This window comes from Humulus lupulus, chromosome 7 (assembly GCF_963169125.1).
Source record: "Humulus lupulus chromosome 7, drHumLupu1.1, whole genome shotgun sequence".
Lineage (NCBI taxonomy): Eukaryota > Viridiplantae > Streptophyta > Magnoliopsida > Rosales > Cannabaceae > Humulus > Humulus lupulus.
This window is the reverse complement of record NC_084799.1, coordinates 64,114,320-64,135,936: the sequence shown is the minus strand read 5'-3', so window position 1 is coordinate 64,135,936 and position 21,617 is coordinate 64,114,320. Positions and strand designations below refer to the sequence as shown.

The following is a 21,617-nucleotide window of genomic DNA, read 5'->3' as shown; positions in this document are numbered from 1 at the left end:
TCCCTATTCTAGCATAGTTAATCTATGTGTTTTTTGCCTAAACTCGATTTACCCAAAAACTCGCCAAGAACAGTGTAAACCCAATTATGAAAACAGGTAAATCAAAGCCAAAATGCATGAAAATTGCTACAAAGATAAGAGGATGGGTTTGAAAACTTACTTGAAGTACGGATTGTGGAAGAAATCATGAAGGTTTTGCTTGAAGTTGCTCGAAGATGCCTCGAATTGCACTGAAGTCTCTGGGTTTCTTGAAGGTTTTTTCTGAGTGTGCTTGAAGAGAGAGAAGGTTCGGGTAAAAAATGAAAAGGAGTGAAGGGGTTTGTATTTATACTGCTTGGGGCATTAAAGGTGAGTAATGATGAGAATAGGGTTTCGATGCATGAGAAATTGCAATAACCGTCAAAACGTATCTAGGGAACCAAAAGGGTAATGATTACTTACCTTTTCGAGAAAGTAAGTATTGAGAGATGTGACGGGTCAGCCGGATTGCTGGTCGAATAAGTTTATTGTATGCTGATCGCATTAAAATAAATTTGGGGGGCAAATGTTTCCCTAAAATATTTGCATGATGACGTGGCATGTTTAAGAGGCACATGGAGAGCACGTGGCTGGTTACTGATGAAGACCTAGTCGACCAACTATCAGAGTATCAAGAGGAAATTGAGTAGCTCGATAGGCGCAAGGAATATGCTGAGCTGCAGGAAAAGAAGATGTGTTGATATATGCGATCACATCTGCTCGTATGACCAAGGCCAGTACTCAGGGACAATATGAGTTAGATATTCCCAAGATATTTGATTACTTTTATATGTAAATATCATTGTTTATGTTACTATTTTGTTATGCTTGTAGCAAAAGTTAAGGACGGCTCATAGGCCCATATGTACATCCGTGAGCCTATAAATAGGACTCATGGGATTCATTTAGGATATACGCAATATTTTGTATTCAGAAAGAACAAGTGCTTTTATACACGATTCTTTGTATTTCACTTCGGAACTTGTGAAACTTAGTGAACCCTAGTTCGCTAATCGCAGGTTTTGTAATTTACATCAATAAAAACACTAAGTGGACGTAGATTATTACCAATCTCTGGGGCCGAACCACTATAAAATTATTTTGTCGTTTTAGTTCTTAATTCTTATCATTTTTAGTGACTCCGTGTCATTGACTAAATCCAGGGTCAACAGTGTTTATTAGATCTTTTAATTCACTCGTTAAGGTTTCTTAGTCTAATGAGGCTAATGACTTTGTTTTGTAGTATCAATATCATGAATGGCTGTGAACATGATTTACGATAATGGAATCCATACTTTCCTAACAGATTGAATATTGGTTCCCTTAAGGGTTAATTCTGGAACTGAATGATTATTGAGCTCAAATCTATAATTTGATTATAGATTAATTATTCGCTGGTGAATTAATGGTACTTAAGGATCAAGATGTAATTAGAAGGGTAAAACAGTAATCTTGACCAGCTCTAATTAACGAACCAATAAATGGAGGACAGAACTACATTTATTGATTATATCAATGGACTACATGAGAAAACTCTGTAAATATAATTCTATAAATACTTAGAGTACAATTCCATATTTATAGTGAAGTAATCATGGAATTAATAAATAAGATTATTAGATTAAAGAGTTTAATTAATAATCTGATTTATTGGAGCTTCGTATTATAGGTCTATGGTCCTCAAATCACCTCTGTCCTACATTGTCAATGGTAATAATGTCAAAAAAAAGATTTGTAGAGAGAAAGATTTAATTGCAAAGGAATTAATTTTCCAGGGCAATGAAATAATTATGGGTAATTGATTAATTATGAATTAATTAATTATTTAACTATATAGTTTTTATTTTGAAAAAATATATATTAAAATAAATATCAATCATGTTTTGATTAATATAAGGAGAGAGGTTAATAATTATCTTATTTATAATAAGATATTATTTATTTATTTAAAATTGATATTTTAAGATAAAATTAATTTTGAATTAACTGATATTTATTTTAGAATAAATATATTGTCTTAGATATTGATTAAACAAGCAAATGAGAAAATTAGGGAGACCCTAATAATGTGGTGCGACACACTCACTGCACAGTGAGTGTGGTGTTATGATTGGTTAAATACAAATGGTAAAGTGTTAAAACACAAGCATTGTATAAACACTTAGTAGAATTCACATAGTTAAGATGTGAATTTGAGTTTTAAATTGTACGCACTTAGAAAATGCAAATTTGGGTCCAAAGTGATACATAAAAGTATCTAAGGGTTCCCAAAAAAGTTGGTGGCATTTGGTGCATTTTTTGGACCTTTGCTAGCAGGCAACGTGTCGCTTGTTGTATTACGTGGATTTACGTAAATGCTCAAAATAACATGTTTGGCAAGTCTAATCCTATTGGTTACAGTGATTTGGGAGACTTGATCACTCTCTCTAATCTGTCTCTACCCCCCCCCCCCCCCCCCCCCAAGAATCTCTAGTTTTCTCCAAGAACTCTCCAAAAAAGTGCTTGACTTAGAGAGTCAAAGGCTTGTTCATTCTCAATCCTCATTTCCTCAAAGAGAAGGCCTCAAGCATCAATGGTGGCTGGGAAATAGAGTATTAGGACAACGTTCTACAACGTGTATAAGCCTTGGTTTGTGTTTAATTTGCTCAAGGGTTTGCTCAAAGGATTGTTGAAAGTGGTGAATTTGCCTAGGATTTGAAGCTTCATCAAAACTTGAAGAACATCATTGTTCTACTTGGATTTGCATGTTCTTTCTCAATTTTTTTTTAAGTTTTTGTCAATCCAAATTTTGTGTAGATTCTATTTTTTGTGGTGGTGTTATCTCACTCTCCCCCAACATTCTAATACTCTATAATCTGAGATAGCATATCATGGAAGAATCTAACTCTCTTTCGGCTTTGAGATTCATGACACAAGACTTTGTTATATTAGATAGATTTGATGGGACTAATTTTGTGTGTTGGCAAGACAAGATTAAGTTCTTGCTCACTACTTTGAAAGTGTTCGATGTCTTGGATAAAGACCTAAAAGCCTTGGAAGAGCCCAAGGAAGATGATACTCAAGAAATTGGTTGAAGAAAGGAAGAAGCACGATGAAGATGAATTGATATGTAGCGGTCACATCCTCAATGCCCTCTCGGATAGACTCTACGATCTCTACACCAACACCAAGACCGCCAAGGAGATTTGGGAGACCTTGGAAAAGAAGTGCATAGCAGAAGAGGAAGGTACAAAGAAATTCCTTATTACTCAATACATGGAATTTAAATTTTATGATGATAAACCCCTTCTCTCTCAAATTCATGAGCTGCAAATTGTTGTGAATAAATTATCTACTTTTAAAATTGTATTGCCGGAACAATTTCTTGTTGGTGCCATTATAGCCAAGTTACCTCCTTCATGGAGAGGCTATAGGAAAAATATGCTCCATAGAATTGAAGAGATTTCTTTGGAGGAAATTCTCAAACACTTGAGAATTGAGGAGGAATCTCGATCTAGAGATTTGAATAATGAGAAGTCCAATGGGGAGACTACTAAGGCAAATCTTGTGGCAAATCCTCCTAACAAAGGCAAAAGAAATGGCAAGAACAAGAGCAAGGGCCAAAAACCCTTGGGGCCCAAGAAGAATGATGGTCAATTCAAGAGTTCCAAGGGACCTTGCTTTGTGTGTGGCAAGAATGACCACTTTGCTAGAGATTGTAGGTTCAAGAGGAGCCATAACAATGAAGCAAAGGTCAACTCGGCTCAAGAGGAGCTAGTGGCTACACTAAGTGAGGTCAATTCCATTCATATAAATGTGAGTGGGTGGTGGTATGATACTTGTGCCACCATTCATGCAACCTATGATAGATCTCTATTCAAGACCTTTGAATCTTCAAAGGAAAGGCATGAAATCCAAATGGGCAATGAGAAAAGGTCCAAGGTTGAAGGAAAGGGAACTATTGACTTGTTCTTCACATCCAGCAAGAAGTTTCTACTCACCAATGTTTTGTATGTACTGAAAATGAGTAGAAATCTTGTGAGCGGCAATTTACTTGGCAAACTGGGAATCAAGGTTGTGATAGATTCCGGTAAGCTTATTTTATCAAAAGACAATATTTTTGTTGGAAAGGGATATGCTTGTGATGGCATGTTTAAACTTTGTACTTCCATTGACAATATGAACAATAAAGAATCTTCTTCTTGTTATATGTTTGACTCGAATTTTATTACTTTGTGGCATGTTAGACTTAAACATATAGGATTTAGCACAATTAAAAGGGCTGTCAAATGTGGATTAATTGATTGTGATAATGCTGAGCATGAAAAATATGAATTATGTGTTAAATATAAAATGGTAAAGAAACTTTTCCCTAGTGTTGAAAGAAACTCTAAGTTGTTAGATTCGATACATAATGATTTATGTGAACTAAATGGAATGTTGATTAGAGGAGGAAGTAGATATTTTATTATTTTCATTGATGATAGCTCTAGGTTCACATATGTATATTTGCTTAAAAATAAAGATGAAGCATTTGATGTGTTTAAAATGTATAAAGCAGAAGTTGAAAATCAACTTGAAAGGAAAATTAAAATACTTAGAGGTGATAGGGGTGGTGAATATTTTTCATATGAATTTAATTTGTTTTGTGAAGAACATGAAATAATTCATGAATGAACAACCCCTTATACTCCACAACAAAATGGTATAGCGGAAAGAAAGAATAGAACATTTATTGAGATGATTAATGCTATGCTATTACATTCTAAATTGAGTTTTAGTTTGTGGGGTGAAGCCTTGCTATTCGCTTGTCATATTTTAAATCGTATTCCCATGAAGAAAAATAATATATCTCCATATGAGTTATGGAAAGGAAATCAACCAAACATTGGTTATCTTAAAGTGCGGGGGTGTCTTGCTTATTGCAAGATCACCGATCAAAAAAGGACCAAGTTGGGTCCAATAGCTATAAGATGTGCATTTGTGGGTTATGTCCAATATAACAAAGCTTATAGATTATTAGACTTGGAGTCTAATGTAATAATTGAATCTAGAGATGTTGAGTTCTTTGAGAACATGTCATGCGATGACAACAAGTTAGAACCAACTCAAACTAGAGAGCCTCAAGAGAAGACTCCTAGAATAGTTGGTGAGCAACCTCAATTGCCTAGAAGGAGCCAAAGACTCAAAGATTTGGGATCAAATGAAAAGTGTTCTCCAATAGAGACACTATACCTTGTTGAAGGTGATAACGAGGAAGTTACTTGGAAACATCCAATAGTACTTCAAATAGAAGATGATCCCAAAACATTCAAGGAAGCAATGTCCTCAAGGGACACCACTTTTTGGAAGGAGGCAATTAATGATGAAATAGATTCAATTATGTCAAGCCACACTTGGGAATTGATTCACCTTCCAAAGGGGTCCAAACCAATTGGGTGCAAATGGGTATTTAGAAAGAAATACCATACCGATGGCACCATACAAACCTTCAAGGCTAGGCTAGTAGCCAAAGGTTTTAAACAAAGAGAGGGAATCGATTATTTTGACACATATGCACCGGTAGCAAGAACTACTTCTATAAGATTGTTGTTTGCCTTGTCATCTATATACAACCTTTATGTTCACCAAATGGATGTCAAAACGACATTCCTAAAAGGGGATCTCGAGGAGGAGATCTATATGGAACAACCAGAAGATTTTGTTCTTCAAGGAAATCAACCTAAAGTATGTAGATTTGTCAAATCATTATATGGTTTGAAACAAGCTCCAAAACAATGGCATGATAAGTTTGATAAAGTCATTGTTTCTAATGGTTTAGACACAACAATGTTGATAAGTGCTTATACTCTAAGATTTGTGGTGACTTTATCGTACTTGTATGCCTATATGTAGATGATATGCTGATTTTGAGTAATGACATGAAAGGAATAATGGAAACGAAGAGGTTTCTATCTTATAATTTCAAAATGAAAGACCTTGGAGAGGTGGATACCATTCTAGGTATCAAAGTTAGAAGGAATAGTAGGGGTTTTGTGTTAAGTCAAACCCACTATGTTGAGAAAGTGCTCGACAAATTCAGTTATCTCAAAATCAAGGAGGCACATACACCATTTGATTCAAACATGAAGTTTGAAAAAAATGAGGGAAGAGCGGTGACTCAATTGGAATATGCAAGTGCAATAGGTAGCCTAATGTACGCCGCTCATTGTACAAGAGCGGATATTGCATATGCGGTTAGTAAACTGAGTATGTTTACTAGCAATCCAAGTATCAAGCATTGGAAAGCTATTGAGAGAATACTTGGTTATCTTAAGGGTACCAAAGAGTATAATCTTCACTATACAAACTTTCCAAAGTGATGGACCCAAAACGGGTATGTTTTAAATATTTATACTCGCAAGCGCACGAATCGTATTTATAGAATAGTTTTCGTGTAAGTACGAGATCGAACCCAAAGGAGTTGTCTAAAATTGAAAAGAAAACTATTTTAAACCAAAATTAATAAATTCTAACCTAGCTCCAAAGATTTATGGGATTTTTGTATAATAAAAATAAAATAAAAGACAATAGTATTGAAATTAAAGACAATATATATAAATAAATAAAAGACAATATATATAAATATAAATTAATAATAGAAATGAAAATGGTAAAATAAGATTATTAATGATTAAAATCCACAAAATATAAGTTCAATAATATTTATAAGTACATTGATTCCCAAGTTTTAGTGATAGTTAAAATAAATCAAACTATCATTTTCTAAATAGATTTATAATTTTAAGCACAAATTATTTCTAAAAATATATGATTTTTCTTCACTTTTCAAAATTATAATTTCAAAGCATTTAGTGTAAATCAATCTAATGAAATAACAAATAAATCAATGAACATTATTTATAAGGCAAAACATAATATTTTTGTTCTAAGCATGGATGTGTACAATTTAATGACACATCTTACACAAAGAATATTATGATTTTGCACTAATGAAGAACAAAGTGTAAATATGTGCTAACAATCCAAAATACATGATATTTAAGATGAAAGAAGATATTTGAAGAAGAAAATTCCATAAACTTTGTTGCACAAAATGGGAATTCAACATACAAAATAAACACTATCTAGTTACATATTGTTTCATCATCACCTTAATAATCTTAAAAAGATTAGAAACACATAACTAGAATAACAAATACAAACTAAAAATTACAAACATAAATAGGAAAATTTGGAGGATGAACCCCCAAATTGTTCCTCTAAAAATACATAGAAAAAAAATAAAAAGAAGAAGAAGATGAAGAATAGAGAGGTTTTGAAATGTGTAGAGTTTTTGGTATGGTAACCTCCCTCTCAAATGGACACACCCAAATCCCTTATTTATAGCCAAAAATGATGATTAAAATAATCAATTTAAATTAATTAAATTGATTAAATTAATTTAATTAATTATAATATGGAAAATAGGGGTAAATTATAGGGTGAAATAATAATATTTTGGGGTAAAATATGTAGAAAGTGGGGTAAAAATGTGGTATTTTTGAGACAAATGAGACAAGAGTACATATATGTAATTTAAGGGCTCAAGGCAAAATAAAAGTTGAGTGGGCTGCTGGTTGTGTACAGGCCAAAAGTTGGCTGAAGGAAGGCTTGAGGCAGGCGTGGTGGTGCTTCAGAGGCTAGGTGATAGCCGAATGATGGCAGCTGGAGGCTACTGCAGCTGGAGAGAGGCGTGGACTGCTGGCTGAGCAAGGGAAAGATTGGTGTGATGTACATGGGAGCTGCTGGGCGTGAGGGAGAAGCTTGGTCTTCAATTGGGCCTTCATGGTGGGCCTTGGGCTTTCTTTTGGTGGGTTGAAGGCTCATGCCATTTTTTTTCAATCCTCTTCAAAATTGCCATAGTTCCTTCATTTTTCTTGCTTTTTCAACCCAAAAAACATGCAACAATTCTCTACAAAAATAAACATAAATAAAATTAAAACTAAATATTTTCACTAATAAAGTATACAACAAAAGTTCCATGAAAATATTAATTAAACTTAATTTACTTAAACATTTAAGCTCAAAATTGCATCTTTTTACTCATAACTTAACAATATTAATTTTAAATAATGAAACTATAACATTTTACAAAAAAATAACTATAAAAACACACAAAAATATATAAAATCAAATTAAGACTAATAAATTTTAAAATTACTTAAAAACTTAATAAATTACTTAAAAACTCAAGAATTAAGCAACAATTAGCACATAAAAAGTGGTCAAATAACTCTATTTTGTAGAGTTATCACAAAGATACTTGAAGGATATTTCGATGGTAATTGGATATCGGGAATTGGAGATAATCTCTCCACCACCGGTTAGGTGTTTACTCTTGGAGGAGGTGCAATCCTATGGCGCTCCAAGAAGCAAACATGTATTTCACACTCAACCATGGAAGCAGATTTTATAGCTTTAGCGGCAACCGAAAAAGAGGCCGAGTGGCTTAGGAATCTCATGATGGATATTCCTTTAACCACAGATATGGTATCAAAAATTTCAATACATTGTGATAGCCAATACGCACTTACTAGAGCATATAATAGTGTGTATAATGGAAAGTCTAGTCACATTAGTCTAAGACATGAATATGTGAGACAATTAGTTCAAGGTGGAATCGTATCGATCTCATATGTAGTGAGAACTTAACGGATCCATTTACAAAACCTCTTGTGAGAATGTTAGTATGTTCTTCTTCAAAATGGTTGGGATTGAAACTTCTAGAAGAATAGATTCACCAATGATGGAAACCCAACTCTCAACTTTTACAAATCAAGGGAAAGAGTTCAACAGGTAAGAACAAGTCATTGGTAAGTGAATAGTCGCAACACTAAAATTTAATGACGAGTTCCATCCGAGATGGTTAGTGTTGGTTGCTATCGAGTCAAGATTAAGCTTCGGACTTTTAATGAAGTTCAATTGAGTGTAACAAGCATCTATAAAGGTAGCAAAGATATTGTAAGAACTTCACCTATGTGGAATTAGAGGTGGTGCCGGCTCCCATGGGAGTTGGAGTTTCTCCCCGGAAAGTCTATGAAGATATGAACACATGGTCACGATAGCGCTAAGCGAGAAAGTGGGAAAACAAAAGATATGGTGGAGGTGTGTGAGGTATCACTGGTATTATCATATGGAATACTTGGTTCAAGCTCCAAGCTACTAATGATTTATGTAACGCCCTGCTAATTAGGGTCCATTACCAGGTGTGTTTTGAAACTAGTGTTGGACTTACTAACAAGTCATTTGGACTAAACATGTGATTAAGCCACTAAGGTTTGGGTATTAAAAACTTTTGATCATCTCATAAACATTTCCATTAAGTTAAAAACAAGTTCTTTACATGGGATCCCAAAACACATCAGTTTAAAAACTAATTACAATACTCAGATTACACAATAAGCTGACCTAGGAGGCAAAAGCTGGGTTTAACCCTAGTTCCTCTAAGCATCTCGGCCGTGATGGTCGAGCGGACTGCATATGTACATACCACTGCTAATGCCCTCCGACTCATGGCTGGTTGAGCTTCTCCTTACCTTTACTTGCACCACAAAGCACCTGTGAGCCAGAAGACTCAACAAGAAAACATAATCCTCAGCTCACTGAATAAAACAACTATCAAACAGTAATAACTGAAACCAGTACATTCATCAAACCCAATTGGAGACCATAGAGTCGCACAAGTGCATGTTGCACTTTCTTTCAAGTTGTTGGCATCCGAGCCAGTCAAGTGCATGTTGCACTCCCAGGGTGGCCTAGCCATGGTGGCCTGCACTCCACGTGCATTATTCCAATCTTAGCTTATAAACTAAGTTCCTTATGCCCTTGACTTGTAAGTCAAGTCACCACGTGCCCCCAACTTATAAGTTGAAGCCTTGGGACTCTCAACTAATAAGACGAGTTTCCTAGATCCCATCATATTCTCAACTAATAAGTTGATCCTCACTTAACACCCTAATAATACCCTAGTTTATAAACTAAGCTTCACAGTCATAACAGACAGTCACATGTTTCATATAGCATACTTATCAAATAATCACACAATGCAATTCACACAATAGTCATAAGCATAATCATAATTATGCACGTTACAGCGTACCTAATCAGATATTCACAACATAATTATAATCATGTTCATCACCTTAACTAAGCTCTAATCATGCATTCACATAACAGGTGCAGTTTTCTTAACTTTGGTCCGTATGCGGGTTATTAGCGACGACCCTCTGAGTACGACCCCCGATTCAAGCCCTTAGCGAAAACCTAGTCACAACCGCGATAAGGAAGTTCCCATCAATAACAGGTAAATAACAACTTCCAGACCAACTCTTAGCATCCGGGACATCGAATTCCACTTAACAAGGAAGTAGAATCAATCCCGAGCCCAAATGGTTAGGTTCCCAATCTAAAAATCTCATTTAAGCCAAAATTCCCCTTAAGAGTCGCGGTCCCTCACACCCGAGCCGCGGCCCGCCCCTGCCTCCGAGCCTGGCTGGCTCAAAATTCTCTTCGCAGGCCACGACTCACCATAAAAGAGCTGCGGCGCACCCCCATAAACCCAGAAATTTCTAGGTTTTTCTTCAACTGAACCCGGCCAAAACTTAACCAAATCCGACCCACACCTCCAATTCAATTCCCACAACATATATACTCATTCTCACTAATAAAACTCAACTAATTATCACAATAAAGCTCATGAAACTTACCAAACCCAACCTCTCAATTATCAAGCATGCATAGACATCCTTACTCTAAATATTCAGCAAAACAAACCATACAATTTCAGTTCAGAATTCTTACCTCAGCTGTGATGAAACACTTGAGTCTAGCCTCTGATTTTCCCCAAGCCTAACACCTTGATTTCCCATGCTTTCCTCTTCAATTTTCCAAAAACTATTCAAACACCCATGGAGCATGAAGAGAACGTGAGAGAGAAAGAGAGGGTTGCTGAAGTCTTTTCTTTTTAATTCCCTGTAATTTCTCAAACCTTCTCAACATAATTCAGCCAGCCAAGTCCTAAACCCCAAGTGGAATTGACTAATTTGCCCCTTGCTCTTAGCCTATTCAACAAGTGCTCACAAGGGAAATTTTTTCCTTTGCCTTAAATCACGCTATCCACAATTTGCATCTTATAATTCCCGCTACTCCCAATATTCTCACACAGTTACCAATAAATTCCCATTACCCACTAATTCCCGGTAATGTACTAAATTACTAGAACACCCCTAAGCTCACCCCGAACCAGGTATTAAGACCCTGTTGTGACTTTTCCGCTAACTTGCTCATCGGGACCACCTCTCGTCGAGTAACTCAAATATTTTCACATAATAATGTGGTCTCAATCACACAAACACATATTTAATATCTCTAACATACAAGCATGATTATATTATAATATAATTCACATAATAACTCAATTATTGCCTCCCGGCCCCCTAATCTAGGCACTAAGCCCTATTAGGAAATTTGGGATGTTACAATTTCGATAATACTTTGTGGTATTTTCACTAAGATAAAGTTCAAACCGAAAGGCACACTATTTTATGAACAACAATTGTTTAAGCTAGAGAATGTGGCTTGTATTTAACCAAGTGAGGGATTGTTATGATTGGTTAAATACAAATGGTAAAGTGCTAAAATACAAGCAATGTATAAACACTAAGTAGAATTCACATTGTGAAGATGTGAATTTGAGTTTCAAATTGTAGACACTTAGAAAATGCAAATTTTGATCCAAAGTGTTCCCAAAAAGTTTGGTGGCATTTGGAGCATTTTTTGGACCTTTGGAAGTGTCCAAAGTCAAAGGGGGTGGCGATATGTCGCCACCCATGAGGTGACACATCGCCTGAAAGCTAGGTTTTCTAGAAACCCTAGCAAGCAATGTGTTGCCTACTGTAATACGTGGATTTACGTAAATGCTCAAAATAACGTGTTTTGCAAGTCTAATCCTATTGGTTAGACCTAATGACAGTGCCTACTCTATATATGGGTCAAAAATAGTGATTTGAGAGACTTGATCACTCTCTCCAATCTCTCTCTACCCTCCTTCTCTCTCTAGCTCCAAGAATCTCTAGTTTTCTCCAAGAACTCTCCAAGAAAGTGCTTAACTTAGAGAGTTGAAGGTTTGTTCAATCTCAATCATCATTTCCTCAAAGAGAATGCCTCAAGCATCAATGGTGGCTGTGAAATAGAGTATTAGGACAACGTTCTACAATGTGTATAAGCCTTGGCTTGTGTTTGATTTGCTCAAGGGTTTCCTCAAAGGATTGTTCAAAGTGGTGAATTTGCCTAGGGTTTGAAACTTCATCAAAACTTGAAGAACACCATTGTTCTACTCACGTTTGCATATTCTTTCTCAATTATTTTTTAAGTTTCTGTCAATCTAAATGTTGTGTAGATTCTATTTTTTATGGTTGTGTTATCTCACTCTCCCCCAACATGTGGCGCCACACACAAGGATATTTGTGGTGGGATTTGAATTTTGAATTTCAAAATTATTTGTTTAATCAATAATTTAATTATTCTTTTTAAATATGATTTAAAATTAAATAATTAAATAGGTTATAACTGATCAGTTTTATTTTAATAAAATATAGATTAATTAATTAAGTTAATTATTTTTATAAAATTGAAAGAGCGATACTTTCAAGAATAAGTTGTTTTAAACAATTCAAAAGTTTAGAATGTTAGACTCTCCCTCTGAAAAAGAAAGTGATAGTTTTTCCTAAACCTGAAAAACTATTCAATACATCTTCTATCAATCAAACCTCTCTATATCTCATGTGTTGAGTATATGTAGAGAGTTCTAAATCAACATTTTGAATCCTATGTGCCCAAACACGTCATTGTATGTTTAAGGATTGGTCTGGAGGATAAATGTGTGAGCTTTCAAAATTTGGATAGAAAGATCGTTGATTTATACAAAAAGATTCGTGGATTCTTGATAGGCTTCAAGATGTAATCTCTAATTTATTTGTATGTGATTTAATATATGTATGATCCCGACTGCTATTAATAAACTTTTTAAGAGACCCATTCCACTACGTAATTCTTATTTACACTTTTAATACCAACAATGCGATGCTTCTGCGATGCATCCACGAAAACTTGATTTTTATGGCCCAAAATCATACATTTGCAATGCTCTGCACTGAAATTTGATGAAAATTTTGGTGAGACATAACTTTTCACTTGGATATTAGTTTTAGTTATTTTTTTATTTTAGTTAGTTTTCGAGATCTACACGTTTAGAATATTTAAAGTCTTAAAGTCTTGATGTAAAACACAAAAAAATCATGGATGCTTCAATGATTGTGAGTTTTTTTTTTCTTTGTTTTTATATGGTCGTGAGTAGAGCATAGGAGAAATGATAGAAAGAGATCGTTTGTGATAGGGCAACAGAACTTGCTGTCGTGGGGGAAGGTAGTGGTGGTGCTGTTGCTGCAAGAGAGATGTCCAAGAGAGAGTGTGTGAGAGATGTTAGAGAGGGATGATGATTTGAATGGCAATGGTATTTCTGTCCAAAAATAAAGAATGTCATATTTTTGGGATGTTAATTTATGAAGCCATTTTTTTTTAAAGCATATACCTCAAATTTTCCTTTAAAAATGATTATATGATGTCGTATTGTATTTTTGAATTGTAGTCACTTATTTTCATGAACACTACTTTACAAGCATTAATCAAAAACAGTTCATGAGCACTCTTAAATTATGGTAAGAGCAATAAATTTGGGTACATTGGTTTGGTAATCCAAAATCGGGACTTATATTACACATCGTTCTGAGTTAGTCAACTATGCGATGGTTTGAAATTAAATGGGAGACAACGTAGAGAGCACCATAGTAGACTTCATTTATTTAAGAATTGTATTTGGAGGATGTGTTGTGCACAAACAATTCGACCCAAAAATATATAAAAGAAAACCCACCCAAAAAATTAAAAAAAAAAAGAAAAGAAAGACATAAGGGGTCTAATACTATATGGCACTAAAGATTAGGTACACAATTTCACCGGAAACATTGTAATAAATAATAGATAATGGATAATGGTTCAGACATTGTCAAATGAGTTAGGTCAAAGGCAGCCATCGTATGCCTCCAAAAATCATTTGCATTATTTGATTTTCTTGTCATATATTCTTAAACCATTTTTGTCAAAAACTTCAACTGCACCTTTCTCTTTTTCTTACTTTCTCTTTCTAACACACGCTTCTCAATTTCTGGAGAAGGAGAGAGAGAGAGAGAGAGACACACACACAGAGGAGAGAGAGAGAGAAAGAAATGTGTCCTCTGAGGATAATTCTGATATTCCTTTCGGCCACTCTCGCCGGCTTCTTTGTCCTCCGTAACCTCAAGTCACAATCCGACTCATTATCGCCTGCCGACGATGAAACCCACCACGATCTTGACGAGTCGGACAAAACCCATTTGTCAAATTCGTCGACTTCTTCGGTTAACCGATTCTCCAAGGTTCCAACCCAAACCCCAAATGATTTTTTCTTCATTTTGTCAGCTTTGATTGATTGTTTCCGTTTCTGGGTTTTCTGAAAAGTTTCAATCTTTTTGATCAACTTTGTGATTGTTTATGTAGGTTCGCTCAGCTATGGAGACTGGATTTTGGACCTGTGTGGATATGGCTAGTGGTCGCTACCTGTGGAGGCATTTGTCTAAGAGATCTGAATGATCTCTTTTCGTTGACCGGGTTGTGTCTGATTCTTGTGAAGATTTTATTGCTGTTCAGGTTTGGGTTTGACTATGGTGTATCATTTAGTTGACAAGGAGTTTCATTGGTAAATTGCCCGTGTAAGAAATGTAATTGTTGACTCAATTGAAAATCCATATATTGTTAGCTTAATATGCATTAACAGAATCTTGTACTTCTATATTGAAATGTAGCAGTTGAAAGTTGGGGTTGTGGTATAGTAATGAAATAAGGTGACATTTTCGTGTCTGTTTAAACCCCCTTTTTCAATGAAAGAAAATCAGAAATACATCAACTCCTTGAATTTACTTTCTCTGTGTTATTCTTCTCTGAACTGTCCACATGATGCACTTCCTCAATATCCTTGCTTATTATGATGTTTAGTAGAAGTGTTTGAAATCCGATTCTGCCATTGTTTTGAATGCCTTGCTTTTTGAAGATTTGGGTTCTTATTCTTTATAGGGTTTTTATATCATTACATATGTGTCGAATGTACTGGGAATTAGCTAACAACACGAGCATGGGTGAAAGTATCTTCTTAGGATCACTTGGAAGTAAAATAGTGACAGCATCCAATGGAATAACCCTTGGATATGCTAAGAATCATCATGGTGATGGCCTAATGTAGTTGTCTCTTTCCTCTAAGTTAAAGGTTTTCTGAAGTTCAGAACAAGCCTTTGGTTGGTGAAATGCTAAAGTGTTTAAAGGTCTTGCAAACGGTTGTAAAGAGAGTTTGTCCTTATGAAAAGCCCACTTTGGTAGAAGTGGGATCAGTGTTTTGTTTGCTTGGATAATACTTGGAAATCTTAGTTTCTGAGTCATAATTGTCAAGTATTTACTGTCGGATTGAAGCCTTTTTTGTTAAGATATAGACTTACTTCTGCCTGTCAACCTTAACCTTGGTAGGTGACCAATCTATTCTGACTAGTTCTAATGGATTCTTGCAATTCACAATTTGACCAAGCAACTGCACAGAACATATACGGTGTAGCTTGGACTGTTTTTTTGTTCTCCTATAAAGTTCACTGATATGAAAACTGATACTGATATTTTTGGTAGTTTTTATGAAAAGGGTACAAAAGAAGCTGGTGATTGAATGTCACAGAATCACCATATTTGGATATTTATTTAAGATTCCTGAAACACGATGGTTGATCTCTTAAGCTTTTTGTTATAATATTTCAGCTCTGGATTGGAATATGCTTAGATAATGTGTTATGTGTGCTCTTGTGAATTTTACCAGATACAAATCATAAGCATGTAGGGTAGCTACCCATCAATCCAAGTGAGAACAATTCAAAGATGTTGGAATATTTGGGATATCTTTTCTCCCACCACCTTTGCCATTGTCATAACTCATAAGGAGAATCTAGTCATGTTAAATTTAGAGGGTATAAAAACATTTTCATCAATTTATTTATACAAGACAATTTGAAAAATCCGATATAGTTATGTTGCAGTTAATTGGTCTGGACGGAGAGATTCATTTCTCTACCATATCGATGAAAGCCACGGTGTTAGTAAATTATAAGTTAAATGAAAAAAAATGACAGATTGAAACTCATTTAAGTATGATGAAATATGGCTCAAGTTATCCTATACTAAAAACAAAATGGTCTAATTTTTAAAAAATAGGAAAATTTACTTTCGGAACCTAAAATATTAATAGTACACACATATTTTTTTAAAACTACAGTTTTTGACTCATTTACCATTATATATCTCTCCAGAAAAAAAAAAACTCAATATATGTACTTAAAAAAAGTAATAAAATTTTGTTTAAATTAATTTTATGTTTTTTAATTAAAAATATTTATTTGTTTTTGTTTTTGTTATGGTGAAGAATTGATTATAAGGTTTTTAAGTTTGATCGTTTTAGCTATTTTAATTTGAAATATTTTATTTGTTTTGGTAATTATATATATACTAGCGAAAGTTTAGTATTATTGATAAAATAATCACGGCCTAATACTTTTTCTTTATAGATATAGGACCAGCCTATACACTTATAATTTCACAAAACAAATAAGAACAAAAAATACATTGATAAAATAAAATATTATGATTTGTGTACACACTATACACCAAAATATTATACAAATATATTTATTTTAGATGAGATTATTGCTACATTACTATGGATATTTTTTGTGCATATTTTGTGTGTACACATCATATTATGAGTATATATAAATATATTTATATTTAAGTACTATTTCAGTAGTAATTAATATATATGTATATCCTAGATACAAGTACACATTTATTTATAGAATTTATTAATTATTTTTATTAAATTTATATTAATATCATATAAATTTTAAATAAATATTTTATTTTAATTAAATAATTTATTTATATTTGTTTATGTTTAAGTTTAAGTTTATGTTTGTTTTAGTTTTTGAATTTGGGAGTAACAACAAGATATTATATATTATATGTTTAATATAATACTAATTATTATACATGGATTTTAAATTTAAGTTTTTTGCTAGTTTTAAAAAAAAAATTGTTGTTAATTGATAGTAGATTATATTATATGTTAAATATGATATTATTCTAATAAGTGAGTTTAAGTTTAATTAAATTTTATTTAAGTTATAAAAAGTATGATTTTATTATTTTTAAATAATTATCATTGTAAAATATCTCAAAAATATCATATATTAATTTGTTTAATTATTTATTATTTTTAAATAATTATCATTATAAAATATCTCAAAAAATATATTATTTTAATTTTTTTAATTATTTATTTTATTTTATTTAAGTTTAAGTGTTTACAAACTACCGTTAAATATAAGAATATTCTGTTAAAGTTAACATTAAAAAAAAATCGTTAAACAAAACATTTCTGTTATCTACACACTTATTATATATAAGATATATATATATATACATGTATATATACTAGGTAGAAGCAAAGTATAATGCATGTTTGCTTAGTTTTAAAGTTGTAAACATTGTCTATAATTTTAATAAAATCTGGTTCACTTTTTTTTTATATATATATATAATATAATGAATTATAATTCTATAGAATATATAAATATTTATATCAATAATCTCTACATACATGACATCTAAATACAACGTTGACATAGATATATATTTACATGGCTACATGACATATATATATATAAAATACAATAATATTTAAAAAGAAATTATTAATAGAAATAAAATAAGAATAGAAAAAGTCATAGTGTAGACAGTAGTATATATGCATCAATTATTTTTAGTTTCTAATGTATTTCACAATGTCCTTTAGTGAATTTGATGAAGAAAAAGAGCTCAAATCACTTGATAAAAAACAAACTATCACACAAAATTATATGATAAAAAATGATATGTATACATTTATTATTTTTAAATAAATACAATTTGATTATTTAAATTATCATAAAATATATTAAAAATATCCTATTTTAATTTATTTATTTTTGTTTAAGTTTATGTTTGTTCTAGTTTTTGAATTTGTCAATGGTATCAGAGCCATCCTTCATCCTATCCTACTGACGAGTCTCTATTTCAAAATATGGCAAAAGAAACATCATCCACAAGCTCTGCAAGTTCTAGTACTCCTATAATATCACCTTTGTCACTTACTCCTTCCCCATCTTTCTGCAAATCCACAGCCAATAAACTTGACTTTCTTTACGAACTATCATATGTTCCTGAAGAAAACAAGATTGCCAATAACAACCTTCCCTTGATCAACCCGTACCAAATATTCCCAAAATCCATTACTCATTTTACCCGTTCCATTAAAGCACTTATCAAACCATCCTATAAAGCCCCAAAAGAATATATCCAAGCCTCTAAATTCAGTGAGTGCCAATTAAGACCTACTCCTGAGGTCCAATTTGTCACTTTACAAATCCCTCCTGAATTTATTCCCAAGTGGATTGTGCAAGGATTCACCCACATACACTTTGGTGCCATCCGCTTAGTTATTTCCCTTCATGGCCGAAAGGGCCTTCCAATCGACTGCCGAATAGGTCTGCTCGACACCCGAATGAGGAAATACCAACATGCAAGCATTGCCACCATAGAGACTACATTAAACGCAGGAACAGTAATAACTACGCTGTTTCCTAACTTTAATATGTCTTTCAAGGACAACCGTTTAACTGATGATTTTAAAGTAGAGGTCTAACTCTCTGGAATTGACCAAGATCTCACCTCCATTGGAGCTACCCTTCACTACCAAATGGCGTACATACTCCAAGATCACGCTCTGGATCTTTCCTTGCCAACAGCTGACGAAGCATTACTGGTCACAGTGGACTCTACCCAAGTTCCAACATGCACTCATATTCCAAGGCAAATCTCTACAGATGATCTTATGAAGATTTTGCCTAGTTCATGGATAACAAATTATGAGATGCTCCATCAACCTCAAAAAGCTGTCCAGACTCTTACTGAACCATCTTATCATAAATGAGAAGATGGCTCTGTCGAAATAATCTTTGACAGAACTCAAACCAAGGCTCCCAGTTGCTTTACCACCCAGTATATGATGACATCCGTCACACCAGCTAATGTGGAAATCCAATCCTTCGATTCTCAAGGCAGTCCTATTTATGCTTTTGAATCTTCGGATGGACATAAGTATTGGGATGTTTGCGACTGCAAAAGTTGCCTAAGATCGGAAGAAGACCTCCCAAAGCCAAAGCAATGTCCGAGCTTGGGAAAACGACTTAAGCAGCGACTAAATCAAGGAGAAAAGGAAATAGGATTGTTAGGCCAACCCTCTGGAAAGTTTGACTATATAGTCAAATATTCTACTCCCAAAGGCTTACCTGACTCTCCTCCAGAACCAACTGGATGGGACATTGAGCTTCCTCCTACGGGCTCCCAAGAGCCTCCACTTTCGGCTCCCCAACAGAACATTTTGCCATGCTACAAAAAGGCGGCAAAATGGATGCAACATCATGGCGAAGCTTTTCCTGCTCAAAATTAGTTCCAACAAATTCCACAAGTATGTATGATGACCACTACTGATTATGAGTCATATTTTCCTCCACTCAAGAAATTTGACAAGCAAGATGACCAAGGTACAGTCTCTCACCAACCAAAGGTTCAAAACTCTACAACCAGAAATGCAGACGGGACTCTCAAAAAGATATCTCCGGCTGAAGAAGTTCTCAATTGGCAATCAGAAAAGATGATTTCCCAAAACAAGGTCTTGAAACAAGTTGAGTTACAGAATACCAGAATAGAGACGGTAGTAAAACAATCCAAGAATACTGTCATTGACAAACTCACTGCAAAGATCCAACATACTCATGAAGAGCTTCTAGCTATCATCAAAGCAAACTCAGTTCCGATGCCAGTATTTCTAGCAAAAGAAGCTGAGATGAAGAGCCTCAAAACCCAATATGAATCCCCCAAGAACCGGTTCTGCCAACAAGAACCGACAAAGGCACCTTCAACTAGCTACTTGGGAACTTCGTCCCCATTCGGGATAGCTACGACGCCAGTCCCTTGGAAGTTTGCTATAATACCAAAAACATCTCAGCCTTTTCCTATTACCGGATCTGTACAAGAAGACTCTGTTGTAAGACTGAGGCGCATGCTTGATGAAAGCCAACAACAGAAGTTAAAAAAAGGGAAGAAAAAAGAATCACCGAGCCAAATGACAGATGAACTCAAGCAACTTATGGTTCATCCAGCCGCAAACCCTTTGTCACAAATGATTCGCCATACAAGCACTCTCCACATCGCAGATAATGAAACGGACTCAGAAGATCAAAGTTCTTCGACTAGTTCAGACAATTCTTCGGGTGACTGGTCTGAAGAATTAAGCTCAACTTCTGATGATTCCATACTGAGTGACTCCGAGAGTTTATCCAGTAAAACTTTGTCTAGCGATGACGATGAAACATTTCCACATCTGATGATGCAACCAGCTGAATCAAACTCACAGACCGAACCAATTATCACAAGCGAAGACGAAAGTGGAAATGAATCAACAACACAACATGTTCCCCCAAAACGAAAAAGTAAAGGTTCAAATTTTCAAACTTTTACTTTAGATGACCTCCCTCCATCAAGATGGCGCGAAAGGTTCTAGGAGTTTCAAGCTTGGCTTAGCCTAGAGTCACAAAGACCAGAAGCACAGACAGGAACGATTCTCCTCAGCTTTGTTACCCATTTTACAGGCACCCTACAAGATTGGTGGACAAGTCTGGGCGATTACAGACAAATGACGTTTTTGCAACTTCCATCTGTCACAAACGCCCTGACCTACCTGTATATTGAGTTCTGTGGACAAGATGCTCAAGTCACTGAAAGACTTCGCGCAGAATTCTTTAAACTAAAGTGTTGTTCAATGGATAAGAGAGATTTGGAAAAACATTATAAAAAGATGACTCAACGATTCTACCAAATAGGTGGAATTGATGATCCAAATCTAAAACAGGCGTTCCTCTCTTCCATACCAGAACCACTAGGAGAAGAAACCTTCAGACTTCTCTCGGGAACAGGAAGAACCTTAGCTGATGCTACGATTGGAGAAATTTATCAACTAGTTCTAAAGGCATTGGAAAAGATGTGCTCTCAGCACAAATTTATCCAAGAATTCATGAAACAATCCAAGAAGCTTGGAAAGGTTTGCAGCCAAAAGGAACTACGAATCAAATGCCAGTCAGAATTAGCATGTTCCCGTCGTCCAGAAAAAAGGAAGCACAGCAAAAGGTTTAAAACCTTGAGGACCTTTAAATCCTCAAGGGGAAAAGAACGCCGCTCCTTCAAGTTTCTAAGGAGGAAACGCTTTTTCAGGAAAAAGTTTGACAGATGTTTCATCTGTGGTGAAAAGGGACATTATGCCAAACAATGCCCCAAAGAGAAAACTGCCAAACTGATCTCCC

The 21,617-nt window shown here is 34.5% G+C and overlaps 1 protein-coding gene across 1 annotated transcript; it reads left to right on the top strand.

Moving 5' to 3' along the window:
- The first annotated feature begins 14,136 nt into the window (after nt 1-14,136).
- Nucleotides 14,137-15,050, top strand: LOC133792803 (uncharacterized). The gene is made up of 2 exons (XM_062230749.1): nt 14,137-14,510; nt 14,632-15,050. The coding sequence occupies exons 1-2, from the start codon at nt 14,322-14,324 to the stop codon at nt 14,722-14,724; spliced, it is 282 nt and encodes a 93-aa protein (XP_062086733.1). The 5' UTR covers nt 14,137-14,321; the 3' UTR covers nt 14,725-15,050.
- Nucleotides 15,051-21,617: the final 6,567 nt, after the last annotated feature.

Bases quoted from the DNA above. Each gene is read 5' to 3' on its own strand.
- LOC133792803 (XM_062230749.1), top strand. From the start codon at position 14,322: ATGTGTCCTCTGAGGATAATTCTGATATTCCTTTCGGCCACTCTCGCC. The intron at 14,511-14,631 runs GTTCCAACCCAA...TTGTTTATGTAG, and splicing joins CGGTTAACCGATTCTCCAAG to GTTCGCTCAGCTATGGAGAC.